Source organism: Pan paniscus, chromosome 10 (assembly GCF_029289425.2).
Source record: "Pan paniscus chromosome 10, NHGRI_mPanPan1-v2.0_pri, whole genome shotgun sequence".
Classification (NCBI taxonomy): domain Eukaryota; kingdom Metazoa; phylum Chordata; class Mammalia; order Primates; family Hominidae; genus Pan; species Pan paniscus.
In genome coordinates, this window is record NC_073259.2 from 117,319,772 (window position 1) to 117,338,478 (window position 18,707).

The 18,707-nt window shown below is 50.4% G+C and overlaps 1 protein-coding gene across 7 annotated transcripts in view; it reads left to right on the forward strand.

The window, feature by feature from the left end:
- Positions 1 to 15,233, forward strand: part of ACACB (acetyl-CoA carboxylase beta) — a 158,591-nt gene extending 143,358 nt beyond the window's left edge. For 6 of the 7 annotated variants that reach the window (XM_055096088.2, XM_055096087.3, XM_034934423.3 and 3 more), the window contains 11 exons: positions 18 to 161; positions 1,217 to 1,337; positions 3,153 to 3,249; positions 5,285 to 5,381; positions 5,992 to 6,127; positions 7,506 to 7,683; positions 9,391 to 9,503; positions 11,244 to 11,398; positions 12,122 to 12,292; positions 12,401 to 12,537; positions 13,236 to 15,233. In XM_055096088.2, coding sequence (XP_054952063.1) covers positions 18 to 161; positions 1,217 to 1,337; positions 3,153 to 3,249; positions 5,285 to 5,381; positions 5,992 to 6,127; positions 7,506 to 7,683; positions 9,391 to 9,503; positions 11,244 to 11,398; positions 12,122 to 12,292; positions 12,401 to 12,537; positions 13,236 to 13,362 — 1,476 coding nt within the window. In that variant the 3' untranslated portion in view covers positions 13,363 to 15,233. Of the gene's footprint in view, positions 1 to 17; positions 162 to 1,216; positions 1,338 to 3,152; positions 3,250 to 5,284; positions 5,382 to 5,991; positions 6,128 to 7,505; positions 7,684 to 9,390; positions 9,504 to 11,243; positions 11,399 to 12,121; positions 12,293 to 12,400; positions 12,538 to 13,235 lie in introns of those variants that run through there. The other variant, XR_008620491.2, reaches the window with a different exon arrangement.
- Positions 15,234 to 18,707: the final 3,474 nt, after the last annotated feature.

Here is an 18,707-nt window from a genome sequence, read left to right on the forward strand (position 1 = left end):
ATGTTGTGTCAAAGCAGGTCCTGGGAAGAGAGGTCTACACATCCAACAACCAGCTGGGTGGCGTTCAGATCATGCATTACAATGGTGTCTCCCACATCACCGTGCCAGATGACTTTGAGGGGGTTTATACCATCCTGGAGTGGCTGTCCTATATGCCAAAGGTGCAGTACTCCCCCTGCAGCTTAGAACCTGGAAGACTCTTATTAAGCTCATTGGCTAATTGTGTCCCTGTCACCTCCTGGGTGGTGTGGGAGGCTGAGGAGCAGGAAGCACTGCACATGTGGCTGGGGTTGATTTTTCTTACTCCTTCTTCCTTCTCTGATGCCCAGCCCTGTACTAGGTGTCCTTTGCTCTTTTGGTGGCACTAATGCCATTGTAAGGATGCTATCTGTTAATCCTTTAGAAAGAGGTAGTATTGCCTCTTGACAAGAGGCAGCATTGGACAATACTGAGTCTTTAAGCTTTACAGTCAGGCTGGATTTGATTCCTGCCTTCCTCCTCAGTAGCTGTAAGACACTGGGAGAGTCCCTAAGTTTTTCTGAGCCTGTTTCCTCATCTGTGAAATGAGAATAATAATAGCACCTAACTCATGGTGTTATCATGATGATTAAGTGAAGTGATATTTAAAGCACAACGTTTGGTAGGTCCTCACCAAAGTAAGAAGGGGGCAATCGTGGGCACAGTTCTTGGTTAACTGTAACATTCCTTACAAATGAGTGAGGTTGTCATTCTTCATTATAACCATTTCTGAGAGGTTGGGTTTACAGAGTTCAGGTCATTCCAGATCTTCTGCCAAGAACCCCAAGTCACAAATGTCAGTTTGTATTCCCAAGTGCCCCTTTTCCCCATCTGCATGCCATCTGTTACCATTCTCTGCAACCAATCTCTTTTTCTTTCTTTTAAGTTGTTTTTCCTCCTATCTGACCATATATAGCAGTAGCAACCCTTTCCTGCGTTTCTGTAACTTCCCAGCATCAGTGACACCATCTGAACCGGGAAGCACACTCAGGAGTTCATAAACTAGATTTCAGAAGAATCCATGGGATGGCCAGTCCTTATCCGGCATTTTCCAATCAGAGCAGTGGCTTCAGGAGCCCTAGGGAGGGGATATTGCTGCATAACCAGGCATAATCATAGTCAGAGGAGCGAAGTGCTGATCAGAGGTATTATTGACAAGCACCACAGACTGAGTCAGAGACTTGGCTTTCTTTTTTAGGATAATCACAGCCCTGTCCCTATCATCACACCCACTGACCCCATTGACAGAGAAATTGAATTCCTCCCATCCAGAGCTCCCTACGACCCCCGGTGGATGCTTGCAGGAAGGCCTCACCCAAGTAAGTTCTAAAGTATTTTGCCTAGGACCTGGTCTCGGGTTTCTTTCTAGGGCTTGAGACAAAGGAGCACTTAGGTAGAAGCCTTGATATTCGTTCTCATATCCCAGAGAGGTACACCTGAAATCAAATGCAGGGAAAGTAGAGAAATGGAGATTTTACTCTAGGCTTTTCCTGAGCCATTGACCAAGAAGGGGTGGAAACAGCCTCCAGTTTCTGGAGCTAATAGATGGAGGTGGGGTGCAATGGTGGTCCTGGTGTCCCTCCCTCCCCTGATGCTCCATGCTCTGTGGTCTCTAACTGCCCCACTGTCTCATCAGTAGAAAATTCAGTGCTGAAACATCAGAGTTTCAAAGAGAAGACTGCATCTTTCTCTCTTTCTTTCTCTCTTACAAAGGAACTCTGAACTCTGTGAGCTTACACAGGATAGGCAATCTGGTCTCCTCTTCTTTTTTTTTTTTTTTTTTTTTTTTGAGACAGTGTTGCTCTGTTGCCCAGGCTGAAGTGCAGTGGCGCAATCTTGGCTTACTGCAATCTCTGCCTCCTGGGTTCAAGTGATTCTCCTGACTCAGTCTACCGAGTAGCTGGGATTACAGGTGCCTGCCACCACACCCAGCTAATTTTTGTATTTTTATTAGAGGCGGAGTTTCACCATGTTGGCCAGGCTGGTCTTGAACACGTGACCTCAAGTGATCTGCCTGCCTCAGTCTCCCAAAGTGCTGGAATTACAGACATGAGCCACCATGCCTGGCCAATTTTACCTCTTCTATACCTACACACACACACACACGCACATGGACACGTGAACACACATGCACATGCACACACATTTTTGCACACACACATTCTCTCTCTTTCTCTGAAAGGGATGAGTTTCTCTCTTGGAGGTATATTATTTCATTCTGAGCAACCAGAACACAACAGGAAAGTTGAGCTGCTCCCGTCACTATATCCCAAATCTAGAATTTCACATGCTGCTACCTTTAGACTTGGCTGCTCCTCGGCTGTGCAGTGCAGGAGAGGTGACCCTCGGGAGCGTGCTAGACTCCAGCCAGTGCAAGGAGCCCTGTGGCTTCCTTCTCTTGCTTTTCATTTCTCTTGGGCTTTCTGGCCTGTAAACACTGAGGGGGCTGCTTATCTCAATTAAAAAATGTTCGGCTTCTCACTGTCAGGCCAGTCCTCGGCAGATGCTGAAGCTGTGCTGTTGCATGCCTGGGAGCCGGGCCTCCCATGCCTGAGATGCCTCTTACTCTGGCTGCCCCCTCCTGGTCAGAGCCACAGCCATTTACACTGTTGCATGGATTTAAGTCATCATTTCTTCCCCACCAATGGCTGTCATTGACATCATCATATTCTCTCTCTGTCTCTCTGGGAAATTGAAACTTTTTTCCCAATTAAGTGGTTATGAAGCTGCAGCCAGCAGCTAGCAGGTGAGGGATGAGTTTTTCAGGAAAGGTGGTCCCTTCCTAAAATCCCACCTTCTGGAGGTGTCTGTCCACTCTCTGCGTCTTAGGAAGAGAAGGCAGAGACCGTGATTAGAATCTATGTGTTTGGAGTTGGCTGGCTGTTGATGGTAGTCACATATTCCATACAGACTGAATTCTTGACTTGGTGTATTTATTGCAGCCCTGTTTGTCTTTTGAGGCATTTTGGGAAGGGGGGAAAGGGTTGGGCTGTGTGGTTTTAGGTAGAAAGGGGTATCTGGGCTATGAGGTTAAAGCCAGGCTGTCCTTAGGGAGATTTTGCACAGCCAGGAGTGTCCTGGGGGCCCCCAGCCACCTGGCCCTCCAGCCTGGGCTTCTGCCCTTCTGTCCACAGCTCTGAAGGGAACGTGGCAGAGCGGATTCTTTGACCACGGCAGTTTCAAGGAAATCATGGCACCCTGGGCGCAGACCGTGGTGACAGGACGAGCAAGGTAATCATGAAGACGGGAGCAGGCTGCCCATGTCTGACTCACCAGGCATTGGGGTCCCCAGGTGTGAGGCCAGGGACCTCCAGGGGCAATTTTCTTCTTGGCCTCAGGATTTTCTAAAAGAAAAAACCAATTTGGGGAATGGTTTCTGGAGTGTCTGTGTGTGCCCTTAGAAGGTATCTCAGCCAGCCTCCTCCTGAGGCCTGGGACCCTGTAGTCAGTCCCCAGGCCACAAGGGCTAACAACCCCTTTGGGCATCAGAAGGTGGCCTTGGGTGCTCTCCCCAGAAAACTTCACAGACACTGGCACTCTGAATTCCATCTTAGGAGAGCCATGGACAGGAGCCCTGTTGTATGCCACTGTTGGTGGGAGGCTGAAATGCTTGCATGCTTTCCAAGCTGGGCAGCTCACCCTTCAGCCTTGTAGCTTTCATCTCTTTCGACAGCTCCACCTGCCTGAAAGTTCCTCCTTATAATGAGCCCTGAGCTGCCTCCTCATCATTGACCACTTATTCCTGGTATGATGTCGCAGCTATAAGTCCAGGCTCTGCATTAGACCTGAGGCCAAGCCCCATCTCCATCACTCACCCTCTCTGGTCCTTCACATCTGTAAAATAGGGATAATAATTCTACCCCAAAGGATTATTGTGATGATTAGATGCAATAACATGTGTGAAATACTTAAAATTGACATACTCCGTAAGTGGGAATGGCTGCTATCATTTACATCTTCGGCAATAAATACTAAAGTGCAGCCAGGGCCGGGCGTGGCAGCTCACACCTGTAATCCCAGCACGTTGGGAGGCCAAGGCGGGTGGATCACCTGTAGTCAGGAGTTCGAGACCAGCCTGGCCAACATGGCGAAACCCCGTCTCTACTGAAAATACAAAAATTAGCTGGGCGTGGTGGCAGGCACCTGTAATCCCAGCTACTCGGGAGGCTGAAGCAGCAGAATTGCTTGAACCCAGAAGGTGGAGGTTGCAGTGAGCCAAGATTGCGCCATTGCACTCCAGCCTGGGTGACAGAGCGAGACTCCATCTTCAAAATAAATAAAATAAAATAAAATAAATTATATTTTTAAAAGCAAAAAATAAAAAAAAAATCCACTCCCTGTTCCATGTGAAAACACTTTGATTTGAAGACTGCTCTCCCCCACCCCTGCCTCATAGGGTAAACGAGAACCATGTAGTGATGCATAGTTCAGTAGCAAGTAACTGATGTCATGGCACCCCCTGAGCTGAGTCTCTGTCCAGTTCAATATCCCTCAGCCCTTTCCAAGTGCAACTTGATGTCTAGACCAGTGTAGTAGCTGCTGGCTACATGTGATGCTTTAGTTTCATTATTATTATTATTATTATTTTGAGACAAGGTCTTGCTCTGTCACCCAGGCTGGAGTGCAGAGGCATGATCACTGTTCACTGCAGCCTTGACCTCCTGGGCTCAAGCAATCCTCCCACCTCAGCCTCCCAAGTAGCTGAGACTAGAGGTGTGCGCCACCACACCTAGCCAGTTTTTTTATTTTTTGCAGATACAGGGTCTCACTATGCTGTCCAGGCTGGTCTCAAACTCCTGGACTCAAGCAATCCTCCTGCCTCAGACTCTCAAAGTGCTGGGATTACAGGCATAAGCCACCATGCCCGGCTCCTTCAGTTTAAATTGAACTAAGTCAAAGTGACAGAGGATGACCTGTTCCATTCCTCACACTTGCCACGTTCCACATGCAGCCCACAGCTCCTGTATTGCACAGTGCAGATGGAGAACGTGGCCCTCGTCAAGAAAGTTCTAGTGGTTCATGCTGCTCCAGGCCCTATACCATCCCAGCCCTCCTCTGATGGTTCTTGCCTCAAAAAGGGCACCAATAGGTCTGCTACCTTTCGAGGCTCTTACCATTTTGGAGCTTTTTCTTTGCCTTCCAATAAAATAATCCGCCAGATTAAAAAGAGCATTCTCCTCCACGTGCCCTCACCCCCACACCCAGAGGTCCCCAAATGCGCCTGGGGTGCTGCCCAGGGCCTGGCTCACTGGTGCTCATTTTCCAGGCTTGGGGGAATTCCCGTGGGAGTGATTGCTGTGGAGACACGGACTGTGGAGGTGGCAGTCCCTGCAGACCCTGCCAACCTGGATTCTGAGGCCAAGGTGAGGGGGCCGGGAGATGTGGCTGCTGGTTCAGCCAGCGGTACTGTCTTGAGAGTGGGTCCTGGGCGTGGGGGTCCCATCCCTTCCCTGCCAACTTAGGTGGAGAAGCAGGGGACCCAGTGCAGTCCCTGGCCCTGGGGGGCTCAGTGCCTGTTTCTCTGACACTTTCTCTATGGGTTGCATAAATGGCTGCACCATCTTGCTTCTTCCTCAGCAGATGATAAAGGTCCCTAGAAACCCCTCCCACCTCCTGCCCTGCCTCTGTTGCTGTTTCTGCGTTAGGCCAGGGCACAGACTGAGAAGAGCTCAGGAGTCAAGAGGGCTGGGTTCCAGGGCCGGCTTTACCCCAACTTAGTGTGACCTTGACGAGCTCGGCACCCCTCGGAGCCTGTAAACGAGGGCAACAGGAACCTTGCTGGGCTGCAATGGGAGGGTCAGCCTGGTCCTGAGCGGAGGAGATGGAGCTTCCATCCTTCTGAGCCCTGGCTCTGGTGCTGGGGCCAGCCCAGATCAGATCGCCTGCCATCCAGAGCGAGGTTCTGGCAGCCGTCCCTGTGTCCTGGGTTGTGGTTGTGCAGAGACATCTGATCCCCGCAGCTCTGTGTTCCAGATAATTCAGCAGGCAGGACAGGTGTGGTTCCCAGACTCAGCCTACAAAACCGCCCAGGCCATCAAGGACTTCAACCGGGAGAAGTTGCCCCTGATGATCTTTGCCAACTGGAGGGGGTTCTCTGGTGGCATGAAAGGTAAGCCCCTCCCTGCCTATGGTTACCCCAAAGCCTTGGGGTCAGCCTGGGGTCAGCACCCAGGACAGCACCCTCTGGGTGGTGATGCTAATGTCCTAGTCTGTGCCCATCATCATCTTAGCTGTGTCTCCCAACAACCCTGAGGAGAAAATATTGTTCAGGTGCCCCACCACCCCGTTTTAAAGATGAGGAACTGCTGGGCACGGTGGCAGACACCTGTAATCCCGGTGCTTTGGGAGGCCAAGGCAGAAGGATCATTTGAGGCCAGGAGTTTGAGACCAGCCTGGGGCAGTATAGCAAGACCCTGTCTCTACAAAAAAAACAAAATAAATGTTTAAAAAATTAGCTGGGCATGGTGGCACATGCCTGTTGTCCCAGCTATTTGGGAGGCTGAGGTGGGAAGATTGCTTGAGCCCAGGCGGTTGAGGCTGTACTCCAGCCTGGGCAACGGAGTGAGACCCCCATCTCAAAAACAAAAACAAAAAAAAAAAACAATGAGGAACTGAGGGTTGGAGGCAAAGTGTCACTTTCTAGAGGTCACACCATGAGGTGCAGGTCAGGGAGGGGCAGCCCCAGGAGCTGCCGGGTGACCTGGGCAGGCACCTCCCCATTTGGCAAGGTGAGGAGGATGTTTGTCCACCCTTCCCTCTGCAGAAAGCTGCTCTGAGCCTCATGTGACCTTACAATTGTGTGAAGGCTTTTTAAGCCACCAAGCATGTTTTGGGAGAGAGTGGCTGTTGGATCACTGGGGTGTTGAGGACAGAGCTGGATGGGAGGCAGACAGACCTGCTGTGAGTCCTTGTTAGCTGGGTGACATCACTGAGCCTCAGTTTCCCTCCTTTGTAAAAGGGGATTAAGAACAGGACCAACCTCAGAGGGCCGAGGTAAGGGTCTGATGAGCTCATTGCTGACATGCAGTGTGATTGTCAGTGCTGTTATTATTGCATTCTTGTTTTCATGTAGGGCGCCTGGGGACCTGGAGAGATGTGTCTTGGTGGAAGATAAGGGCCATGTTGCCCATGCACATTGGGGAAGGATCAGTGTGACTGTTAGCGAGGGTTTTCTTTGCTGGAAATGGTGGGGCAGGGCAGGGACAGTCATGGGTGAGGGCATTTCAATTCCAGTTGGAAAGAATCCTACAGATTGGTTTTTCCCTGTGCCTTCACAGATGAGGCCACTGAGGCCCATGCTGGGTGAATGACCTGTTCGAGGTCACACAGCCACTTAGAGAGCGATCAGTGCTCTCGAATCCCAGCCCAGTGCTCTCCAAGCCTCCCAGCTGGGCTCACTCTCCCAGGACCCCCGGGACAACTAGGGCAGTGGGTTTCATGTGTGGATGAGTGAGGTCCCTGAACTGGGAGGCTGCTTTGCTTTTCAGACATGTATGACCAGGTGCTGAAGTTTGGAGCCTACATCGTGGACGGCCTTAGACAATACAAACAGCCCATCCTGATCTATATCCCGCCCTATGCGGAGCTCCGGGGAGGCTCCTGGGTGGTCATAGATGCCACCATCAACCCGCTGTGCATAGAAATGTATGCAGACAAAGAGAGCAGGTGGGTGTGTTGCCCTTAGCCTGGCTTAGCCTTTTCTTGTTCTCCCAGCCTTGAGAGCCCATGACCTTGGGAGATCATGGAGGGATGCAGTGGCTGGAACCTGTAAGTGGTGGAGAAATGTTGTCTCTTCTTTCATGGTTTCTACTCCCCCTTCCCAAGGAAGTTTGCAAGCAAAAAATAAAAAGGAAAGACCAAAAGCACTTGAACTTCCTGGCAGCCAGGATGAAAAGGGAAATATGATGAGCCATGTATCTCTCATTAGACTCTGAGCTTCTCCCAAAGCTATGAGTTCCTATAGGAAATGTTTTATTCAGTTTTATATCCCAGGGTCTAGCACAGTGCCTTACTCCTGGTAGGTGGTCAGAAAATACTGGCTAAACAAATGACTGAATGAATACTTGCATGAGAGGATACCGGTTCTTGGCGGGAGAGGTAACCTCCTTGGCACTTTACTTAGGAGGAATTTATTCCAGAGATTCTTACAGAAAGGATGATGATAATAATGTTCACAGCACAGTGACTGATGACTTTGAAGTGAAAACTACATGCTACACAGGATGTCAAGGCCTCAAGAGTCATTCTACTCCAAATATAGGCACGGCATTCCTGTGTTCACTCCCTCATTCATTTGCTAATTCAATGAATATCCATTGATTACCTCACTGTATGCCAGCCATTCTGCTAGACATTATGATGTGGTGGCAAATGGGCCAAGCTTGTCCTGCATTCAGGGCACTTAGACCCTTGTCAGGGACTGCTGAGGTCAGTCCTCCAGGAAGACTCAGGATACTGAGCAGCACTTGAATGGAGTCATTGCTAACTTTTCATGCTGGCCACCAGGAAGCTCAGAGCTACTGATAGCATTCTTCAGGCTTCTAAGCTGTCAAAAGCAAAAGGGGGCAGGGGGAGAATGAGGGGTAAATAAAAATGTTGGAAATGAGGCCAGGCGTGGTGGCTCACGCCTGTAATCCCAGCACTTTGGGAGGCTAAGGGGGTCAGATCACTTGAGGCCAGGAGTTCAAGACCAGCCTGGCCAACGCAGTGAAACCCCGTCTCTACTAAAAATACAAAAATTAGCTGGGCATGGTGGTACACGCCTGTAATCCAAGCTGCTCGGGGGGCTGAGGCAGGAGAATCACTTGAACCCGGGAGGCAGAGATTGCAGTGAACCGAGATAGTGCCACTGCACTCCAGCCTGGGTGACAGAGTGAGACCCTGTCTAAAAACAAAAAAAAAACAAAAAAAAGAAAGAAAAGAAAATGTATGTTGGAAATGGGAGGACAGCTCACACAAGACTACGCTGGGCTCTCAAGGTGCTTTTGTGAGATTTAAAGCGATCAGAAACAGTGCCCCTCCTCTAGGAGGGCAGAAATTAGCAAAGTTAGAGAGGACTCTGGCTGGAGAGCAGGAGGGGTATGCTGCCATGGAAAAAGTCGTACACTCTTAGACGTGAAAGGGGCCCTCCAGAGTTCAGAAAGCATTATTTTAAACAGTTGGCTCAGTCTTTCCATCTGTGGGTAAAGATACAGAGGCCCAGAGAGGGAAAGTGACTTGCCTAAGGGCACACAGCATGTGTGGGGGTGAAAGAGCTGAGGACTGACACCCAGATCTTCTGGCTCTCTTCCCTCCAGCTCCCCCCACATCCATTAGCCGTTGCTTGCTGGGCAATGCCTCATATACCCCCATCCCTGCCTCTTCTCTTTTAAGGGGTGGTGTTCTGGAACCAGAGGGGACAGTGGAGATTAAGTTCCGAAAGAAAGATCTGATAAAGTCCATGAGAAGGATCGATCCAGCTTACAAGAAGCTCATGGAACAGCTAGGTAAGGGGGTCCCAAAGGCTTCATCTCTCAGAGGTCAAGAGAGGCCCAGCCGGCCCACTGCTGGGGGTTTCTAGGATGTTAAAAATAAAATGAAAAAATACCAAAATACAGCTATAATAACTGGGGTTTTTTAAGATATTAACATTTGTATGTTTGTTTTGTTTTGTTTTTTTGAGGTCTGGCTCTATTGCCTAGGCTGGAGTGCAGGGTGCAATCTCAGCTCACCGCAACCTCTGCCTCCCAGGCATAAGCCATCCTCCCATCTCAGCCTGAGTAGCTGGGACTACAAGTACGCAACACCATGCCTAGCTAATTTTTGTATTTTTGTAGATGTGGGGTTTCGCCATGTTGCCCAGGCTGTTCTCAAACTCCTGGGCTCAAGCAATCCACCTACCTCAGCCTCCCAAAATGCTGGGGTTACAGGCATGAGCTACCATGATTGGAGGACATTCACATGTCTAAATCAACCTTTTTAACATTATATATATATATTGCCATCGTGAATTTATTTCTCAGCATACACAAAAGATAGCAATTGAAGTATTTGGGGCTGATGGGGAATATCAGAATTTTGGGGGCAAAATGTTCCTTTAGAATTCCCAATCAGACATAAGATATTTTACTAATTTTGTTTGAATGACAGCTTTGTTTTACTTGTCATCTTTAGATGTAATTATCTTTATTTATTTATTTGTTTATTTTTGAGACAGAGTCTTGCTCTGTTGCCCAGGCTGGAGTGCAGTGGCGCAATCTCAGCTCACTGCAACCTCTGCCTCCCAGGTTCAAGTGATTCTCATGCCTCAGCCTCTCAAGTAGCAAGAATTACAGGTGTGTGCCACCACACCTGGCTAATATTTGTGTTTTTAGTAGAGACAGGGTTTCACCATGTTGGCCAGGCTGGTCTTGAACTCCTGGCCTCAAGTGATTTGGCCTGCGTCAGCCTCCCAAAGTGCTGGGATTACAGGCATGAGCCACTAAGTCTGGCCACAAGATGATATTTAAATATCCATTTTAAGTGTCAGTGTCTTTATAACTGTGCTATTCACAAGATTTTTTACACTGTGTGCATGTAATTTCTTTGGCTGGTATCAGGGTAATGCTGATCTCATAGAATGAGTTGAAGTGTTCGCTCCTATTTTCTGAGTTTGTGCAGAATTGGCATTATTTCTTTATGTTTTTGATAGAGGTTTTTACCTATAAATTCAACTTCTTTGTTATATATAGGACTATTTGTGTTATCTGTTTCCTCCTAGGTGAGCTTTGGTGGTTTGTGTGTTTCAAGGAATTTGTCTATTTCATCTTAAGTTGTCAATTTGGCATAGAGTTGCTTATAATATTCCCTTATCATATTTTACAATGTGTACTAAAAATCATTGATATAGTATCCTACAAGCACAGTGGGTCTGAGGGAAGGGGAAAATGTAGAGTTGCATGTTGAATGCTGTCTTGCAATTGTGAGTGCATTTCTGAGACTGTACTAGCTATTTGATCTGAGACAAAGGGGGCCATCAAGATGGGCCTGGGGTGGGGGCCAGGCCAGTGGACTCTGGGGGACCTAGGGGGCTGAGGGCAGCCTGTGTAGCAGCAGGGGTAATATCAGAGTTGAAGCTCAGATCTCTCACAAGGCAAGGCCTGTCCTGCAAATCCTGATTTGTGCCTTCTTCAAAAAAAAAAAAAATCTCCACCCCACCACATATGACCAGCTTCCATGGCTTGACTGGCCTTTCTGCTCACCTGCAGGGGAACCTGATCTCTCGGACAAGGACCACAAGGACCTGGAGGGCCGGCTGAAGGCTCGCGAGGACCTGCTGCTCCCCATCTACCACCAGGTGGCAGTGCAGTTCGCCGACTTCCACGACACACCTGGCCGGATGCTGGAGAAGGGCGTCATATCTGTGAGAGCCACAGCTACCGTGTAGGGTGCAAAGAGCCCACCCTGTTTTCCAAAACATGGAGGACATTTGGGCTTGGGGGCGGGGAGGGCGGTGGTGGTTGGGATGGGTCAAATGCCGCAGGAGGTGGGAGTCACCTGGGAACTTTAAAATAATCCCGATCCCCAGGTGGCACTGCAGACCAGTGAAATCCAAACACCTGGATGGAAGCCAGGCAGTCGTATTTTTTAAAGATCCCCAAGAGATTCTAATAAGCAGCAAAGTTCAGGGACCACTAGTCTGATGGCTCGGTCAGTTTGGACCTGCACCAGGGGTAGAAACCATTGTTCCTGTCCAGCATTCACCCCACCCCTCACCATTGCAAGGACTCCCACAGTCACCTCCTACCCATGTCCAGTGCTCATTGGTTCTCTTGCTGCATTGTTCTCCCTCCCAGCTGACTCATGCCTCACACGAGCCTGTGTTTGTGTCGGTTGAGGTAGAAGTGGGTGCCGGGTTTTTATGGGGGACATTTTTTCACCTATGGCCAGTCTGGAGTCCTGGTGACGTTCTGGCTCTGAGCAGGTGCCTTCTCCTCCCTGAGCCTCAGCTTGCTTGCCTGGGATGATCTGGGAATGATCTCAGAGCCTGGGCCCAGCCCCGGGCAGCCACCGTCATGGGTGTGGTCAGAGCCAGTGTCCCGTCTCCTCCTTCCCTTTCCGGGGAACAAGCCTGGCTCGTCCACAGGACATCCTGGAGTGGAAGACCGCACGCACCTTCCTGTATTGGCGTCTGCGCCGCCTCCTCCTGGAGGACCAGGTCAAGCAGGAGATCCTGCAGGCCAGCGGGGAGCTGAGTCACGTGCATATCCAGTCCATGCTGCGCCGCTGGTTCGTGGAGACGGAGGGGGCTGTCAAGGTGGGCCTGGGGTGAGAACGAGGCCGGTGGGCACAGGGGGTGCTGGGGGCTGAGGCAGCCGGCCCACAGCTGGGTCCCTCTCTGAGGCATCCTCTGCCCCCTCCCCAGGCCTACTTGTGGGACAACAACCAGGTGGTTGTGCAGTGGCTGGAACAGCACTGGCAGGCGGGGGATGGCCCGCGCTCCACCATCCGTGAGAACATCACGTACCTGAAGCACGACTCTGTCCTCAAGACCATCCGAGGGTGAGTGGCCACCGCACCTGCTTCCCAGCCTCCTGGCAAGGACCCGAGCCTGAATTGACCCCTAGCTACCCGACTCCTATGCAGCCACTTGAACCCGCCACCCTGTGCAGTCTGGGGTTGTCCCCGCCCCCTCCCCGCTCCCCAGCAAAGAGACCACACTCCCTAATGCCTGGTCTCCCAGCACAGTGGCTGGGGTGGGACAGAGAGCCTAGAGGTACTCTGAAGGCCGTGTGAGATGCTTCCAACTCATGAACCTTGCTGGAATATGGACTTGTCCAAAGTCACAGCTGGAGCAGGGTTGGTCACAGAACCCACATTTGGAACCGCTAGCCTTCAGGCTGCTGGCTTCCACGCCAGTGTTGACCTTTCCAGAGGGTCCCCTCCCCCAGTTGCCATGGGGTCACCCCGTGAAGGAGGGAGTCGAGCACAGGGGACCCCATTTTGGGGATGAAGCTGAGACTCAAGGCAGTGTCTTGTCTCAGGTCATGTCACACAGCAGTGACCAGTAGGGATGGTGGTGCCTCAAGGCATTCTGAACTTCAGGTCACAGCCCCTCCTGCTTTACAGGACCATCACCCCCATGGGGACCACAGCAGGGACTCAGGAGCTCTGGGTTCTGGGGTGTGGCCCCACACAAGGACTCTGCCACTGAAAAAGTGGCTGGAGTGATCCCAGCCCTCCTCTCACCTCCCCCACAGCCTGGTTGAAGAAAACCCCGAGGTGGCCGTGGACTGTGTGATATACCTGAGCCAGCACATCAGCCCAGCTGAGCGGGCGCAGGTCGTTCACCTGCTGTCTACCATGGACAGCCCGGCCTCCACCTGACCCTGGCCCGCCCGGCCACTCCCGGGACCACGGCAAAAGGAACCACCCAGACCCACCACCCGTACACCCTCAGCAGACCCTGAAGACTTGCTTTTAAACAAAGAAAATCCTGGGCACTTCTGCAGGGCCGCTGGTTCCGAGCTGACACCCGTCTCAATAAAAGGCCCAGGAGTGCCTCTTCCAAACAAAAACAGCCTCCTCTCCGTAGCTGGGAAGTTTGTTTTGTTTTGTCTCTGAAGACAGCAGTTTTATTGCATCACTAAATCTAATCAAGCTAAAACATCCCTGTTTCCTTTCGCAAAACAGTGCCTGGCATGTGGGATCCAGGCGTTCTTTAGGATCCTTGGATACCACATCATGAAATCTTTTATTTTTTTACTCTGAGACCAGCACCAGATGTAAGTAAGCATCTCATGTATTTCAGCCAAATAAATGGGCCAAGGGAAAAATATATATATATATATATAGACAGGACTAGAGAAAACCTATTTTTGTAATGATGTTTCTTTGGATACTGTCTAGTCACCCAGGAAAATGTATGGATGAATTTTTTTTTTTTTTTTTTTTGAGACAAAGTCTCACTGTGTCATGCAGGCTGGAGTGCAGTGGCATGATCTCACTGCAACCTCCATCTCCTGTCTCAGCCTCCTAGATAACTGGGATTACAGGTGCCCACGACCATGCCCGGCTAATTTTTGTATTTTTGGTAGAGACAGAGTTTCACCATGTTGGTCAGGCTGGTCTCAAACTCTTGACTTCAGGTAATCCACCCACCTTGGCCTCCCAAAGTGCTGGGATTACAGGCATGAGCCACCATCTTCAGCGAGATGATTTTTTTATTGAGAGAGTGAAATGCTATTTTGTTCCCCAAATGGCGCTAGTGAATCACTAGGAGGGTCCCACTGATAGGCCATGTTTAGCACTGGTTGCCAGGGATTCTCTTTTTGAGAGAGGGAAAGCAAAATGAATGGAAGTGCCCAGCTGGAGGTTTCAGGGCTTCTGGAGGATGCTCTCACATAGCTCGAGGTCCTCTGCCCACCTCTTCCCTCCAAGGAAAATGAGGACTGCCCCTTCCCCCTGCAGGATTGGCCCCAAGCCTGCGCATGCACCCTCCTCTTGCCCAAGTGGGGAGCACAGAGGCGGAGAGGAATCCCTTACCACACCCACGGCCCAGCTTGCTCACGAGTGTCACCTCTGTGACGGTCACCACTGCTCCCTTGGAGGGCCACTTGAGTCACTGTTGCTCCCTCGCCTGCTGGCTTGATGAGCACCAATGGTGGGATCTGACCCCGAGGGGCAGAGCTGTCAGTGACTAAGGACTGGACTGTGGTGACCATGCCGATTTGCTCAGGGAGGACGTTGCAATGCACCCAGCAGCTCCTGGCTCTGCAGGCGGCACAGCCTGGGGCCCTGTGATCCTCTGGTTTCTTCCATTGGGGCGGAGTCGGGGGTGGAGGGAGCTGGCCACAACCCACTGCTCTGATGGGTGGTTTGTCCAAGGATGCTGAATGTAATGCCTGGTCAATGTGGAAGCCCATGAGGTTGCCTAGGGAAGCCTCCAAAAGCTGGGATGCTTGAGGGTATCCAAGTTGAAAAAGACAAAATCTGACCATCAGCCAGTGACAGTCCTGGCAAATGAAGGTGGGGCGGGGCAGTGAGGGGTGGGAGAAGGTGAATGATTCATTATTCCACCCCGAGGTTTGCTGGGGTGAGGGGAAGAATCGATGCTGCTTTGGGAACTGAAGGTTTTTCTGTTGGGAAGGCCCTCTTGGTTTTGGAGAGAAAGACAAGTTATGAGTAGCTGCTACCCTGGAACGGTGGGCAGAGAGCCTACTAGGAAATGTGCAGAATAAACTATTTTTTGAAGGAAACACTTTGGCCTTGACTTTATTATCTGGATTGGAGAAGGCAGGTTGCCTCCAGGGGCAAAGGTAGGTGTTCACCTTTGCACCCTCCATTCCTGACACCACAGCTGAGACCTTGAGTGAGTTCCCATCACAGGGGCAGACGGGGATGCAGTGAAGGGAGCTGAAGGCTGGACTGAAATGGACAAAGTCATCCCTTTTTGAAAGCACTGGGGAAAAAATGTTTTAGAAAATTATACGCAAGCCTAGTCTATACCACAGGCAAAAACGGAGCTTCTCTGGAAGAAGGGGTTGGGGGTTTGCCCAGGCACTTCACGTGCGAGTTCCATTCCTTTCCACCACCTTGATCCATCCCTGTTGTGCAGATGAGGAAGCTGAGGCACAGAGAGGTGAAGGCATTTGTCCATGGTTATGCAGAGACGGAATCAAGTCTGCTTGGCTCCAGAACCCAGCCCTTTCCTTTTATGACCTAGGTCCTTGGTGGGCAGGCTTAAGCCACACTTAGGAGTTGGTTGTACATGGACCCAAACTGCAGAAGAACCCCCTACCCGCCCCCCACCGTGGCTTCTCAGCACACAGTGACTATTCAATTTTGTCTCCAAAACACGTAACAACAACTGTTACCTTGATTCTGCCTGACACCTTTTCCAGGCAATTCCCCGTCACCAGGGATGGGCCAATCAGAGTTCTCCATTCCCCCTGACAGTGACTGACGCAGGTATGGGCGTGTATCCCCAGTAGAGCCGATCAGAATTCTTTAGGGATGGCTGACAGTGCTGATGTGGAGAGAACCTACCAATGCAGGGGGAAGCCAAGCCCAGAGATAGAGGGGGAGATCCAGTCCTGTTGGTGGTACTTGGATGCCTGGATCAAGCCATGCCTGAAGTCAGTAGCCCAGTCCCAGGAACCTATCCATGGTTTTTGTTTGTTTGTTTTAATGTTTGCACTAGTTTGAGTTGGAGCTCTATCCTTAGCCCTGGAGATGGCCCAGTTAGCCCAGAAGACAGCAGTTAATTTCCACCCACAGCAGCACCTAATGGTGGTCTGTATCAGCAGACCCTCCAGGCAGGGAGGCGAGGACCTGAGAACAAGCTGAAATGCAGCCCTCTGGGATGGGGAGGAGGAAGCTCTGATTTGGTTTTGCATCCTGAAGACTACAGGTCAATTGTTTGTTTTCATCCGGATTTGAAACCCGGACACAAGTTGCTATCTGCTGCTAAGGATGCTGGAGTTTACTCTGTGGACATCAGCTGAAAGTGCTTTCTCTGACAAGGCTAACTTTTCTCCCTTGAAGGACTTAGTGTAGCCAGTCACAAGGAGAAGGGAGAAAGGATCAGACCACTGAGTGTGGACAGAGGTCTTGTTGGGCAGGTTGGGTGCTAACTGAACACTCCCCACGATGGCCACTGGTCACGTGCCAGGTTCTGGCCTCTTTCCACACAATCCTCGTGACCCTTGGAGGTGGCTGCTACATACACTCTATCCTCATTTTTTTTTTTTATGAGACAGGGTCTCGCTCTGTTGCCCAGGCTGGAGTCCAGTGATGTGATTTCAGCTCACTGCAGCCTCAACCTCCCGGGCACAAATAATCCTCCCACCTCAGCCTCCCGAGTAGCTGGGACTACAGGCATGCACCACCATGCCCAGCTAGCTTTTTTGGTTTTTGTAGAGACAGGGTCTATCTATGTTGTCCAGGCTGGTCTCAAACTCCTGGCTTCAAGCGATCCTCCCACTTCAGCATCCTGGAGTGCTAGAATTACAGGTGTGAGCCGCTATACCCAGCTTCTATCCTCATTTTTATAGAAGAGAAAACCCAGGCTCAGAGATGAGCAGACTTCTCCAAGTGCACATAGCAGGTAAAAGGAGGGGCCAGGCCAGGAACCCAGGCTGGCTCAGACCCAATCCCCCTGGGCTTAATGCCTTTCTGTAAATCCTGAACCTTTGCAAGGGTTAGATCCCAAAACATGAGAGCATCCTGTAGACCAAGCTCCACTCCTCCTGCCTCCCTGACTTCCTGGCTAATTCAGCCAATGGCATCATTCAGATCCTCATCAAAAGCTTCATGCTCTCCATGCCAAGAGCCCATACTAGGGTGGGCTGCCCTCTTTCCTGATTGGCAGATTTTTCAGCCCTTGATTGGCAGATTCTGTAGCCCCTAAACCACTCAGAGGAACCTCACATTTCTGCATGCACAGTGGGCTCCTCCACATCACAAATGTAAATGTGGACTGGGTTATCCCCATTTCTGCTCCTTTCTTTGGCCTCCCCAATTCATTATTTTATTTATTATCTTGTTATTTTGCCTTCCTCTGCTCCAAAAGTCAGTTGGCCTTTTTTCTCAGGGTCATTCTTTTCCCCTAACATTTTACTATGAAAATTTCCAAATGCCAAAAAGTCAAAATATTTCATAGCACTCACCCCAACCCACCATCTTGATGCCACCATTGACATCTGACTGTGCTTGTACCTTCTTTAACACCATTCTCTCCATCTGTCCATCTCTCTGTGAATGCATGTTATTATTTTGTCACATTTCAGAGTAAATTGCAGACATTAATACATTTCTCCAGAGTTATTTTTGCATTTCAAAACCAGTTGTTTGTTTTGTAAATCACTTCCTGAGCTTTTTTGCAGCTGAGAGCACATCCAGATCAACAGAGCTGTGTTGAGATGAAGCAGCCAGCCGCGTGGCCAGAGAGGGAGCTCCAGTTCTCACAGTGCACACAGCACCAGAAAAATGCTTTTTTCCCATTATTTTATGAGCATATGCCACAGGCTGAGCACTGTGAGAAGGTGCTGCCATGAGCAAGGCAAGCCACTCCTGCCCTTGGGGACTGATATCCTGGGGTTCCCAACAGGTAGAAATTGCAAGTGGCTAACCATAAGGAGATGTTTAGGGTCACGACTAGTCAAAACAGTGACTGTTAAATCCAGAAATGTCCAGGGTCCACTTTTCAGAGTTCTTGTGACAGGAACGTGATAGAGAAGAGAACAAGGACCATCCACACAGGCCACAGAAAGGTTCTGAATGACCACCACGCACAGCAAAGCCTCCCTATGGCTTCTGCTAACTCAACCAGTGTGGACAAATCAGCCCTCTTCTGGGCACTGGCCGTGCAGCCGATGCACCGAGCCACGCTGCTTGACGTCCAGACAGATCTGCCGAAAATGCCACTTCCCTGTACTAAGTGCCCTTGGGACAAAAGTATCACTCAATCCCATAAGACATGGCATGAGTCCTGGGGCCCAACTTCAGCTATGCGAGAGCATCTTGTTACTACCGTGAACCAACCAGTCTAAACTGTCAGTTCACCTCCAGGTGAGCACTGGCTGTTTCTCCTGGGGAACCTCTTCCCCCTTGGCCTTTGTCTGGCTGACTCCTACTCATCCCTCAAAACCCAACTCAAATGGCACTTCCCCCAGGCAGCCTTCTTTGACCACCTCTCCCATGGGTTGGGAGCCCTCCTCTGTGCTCTGACA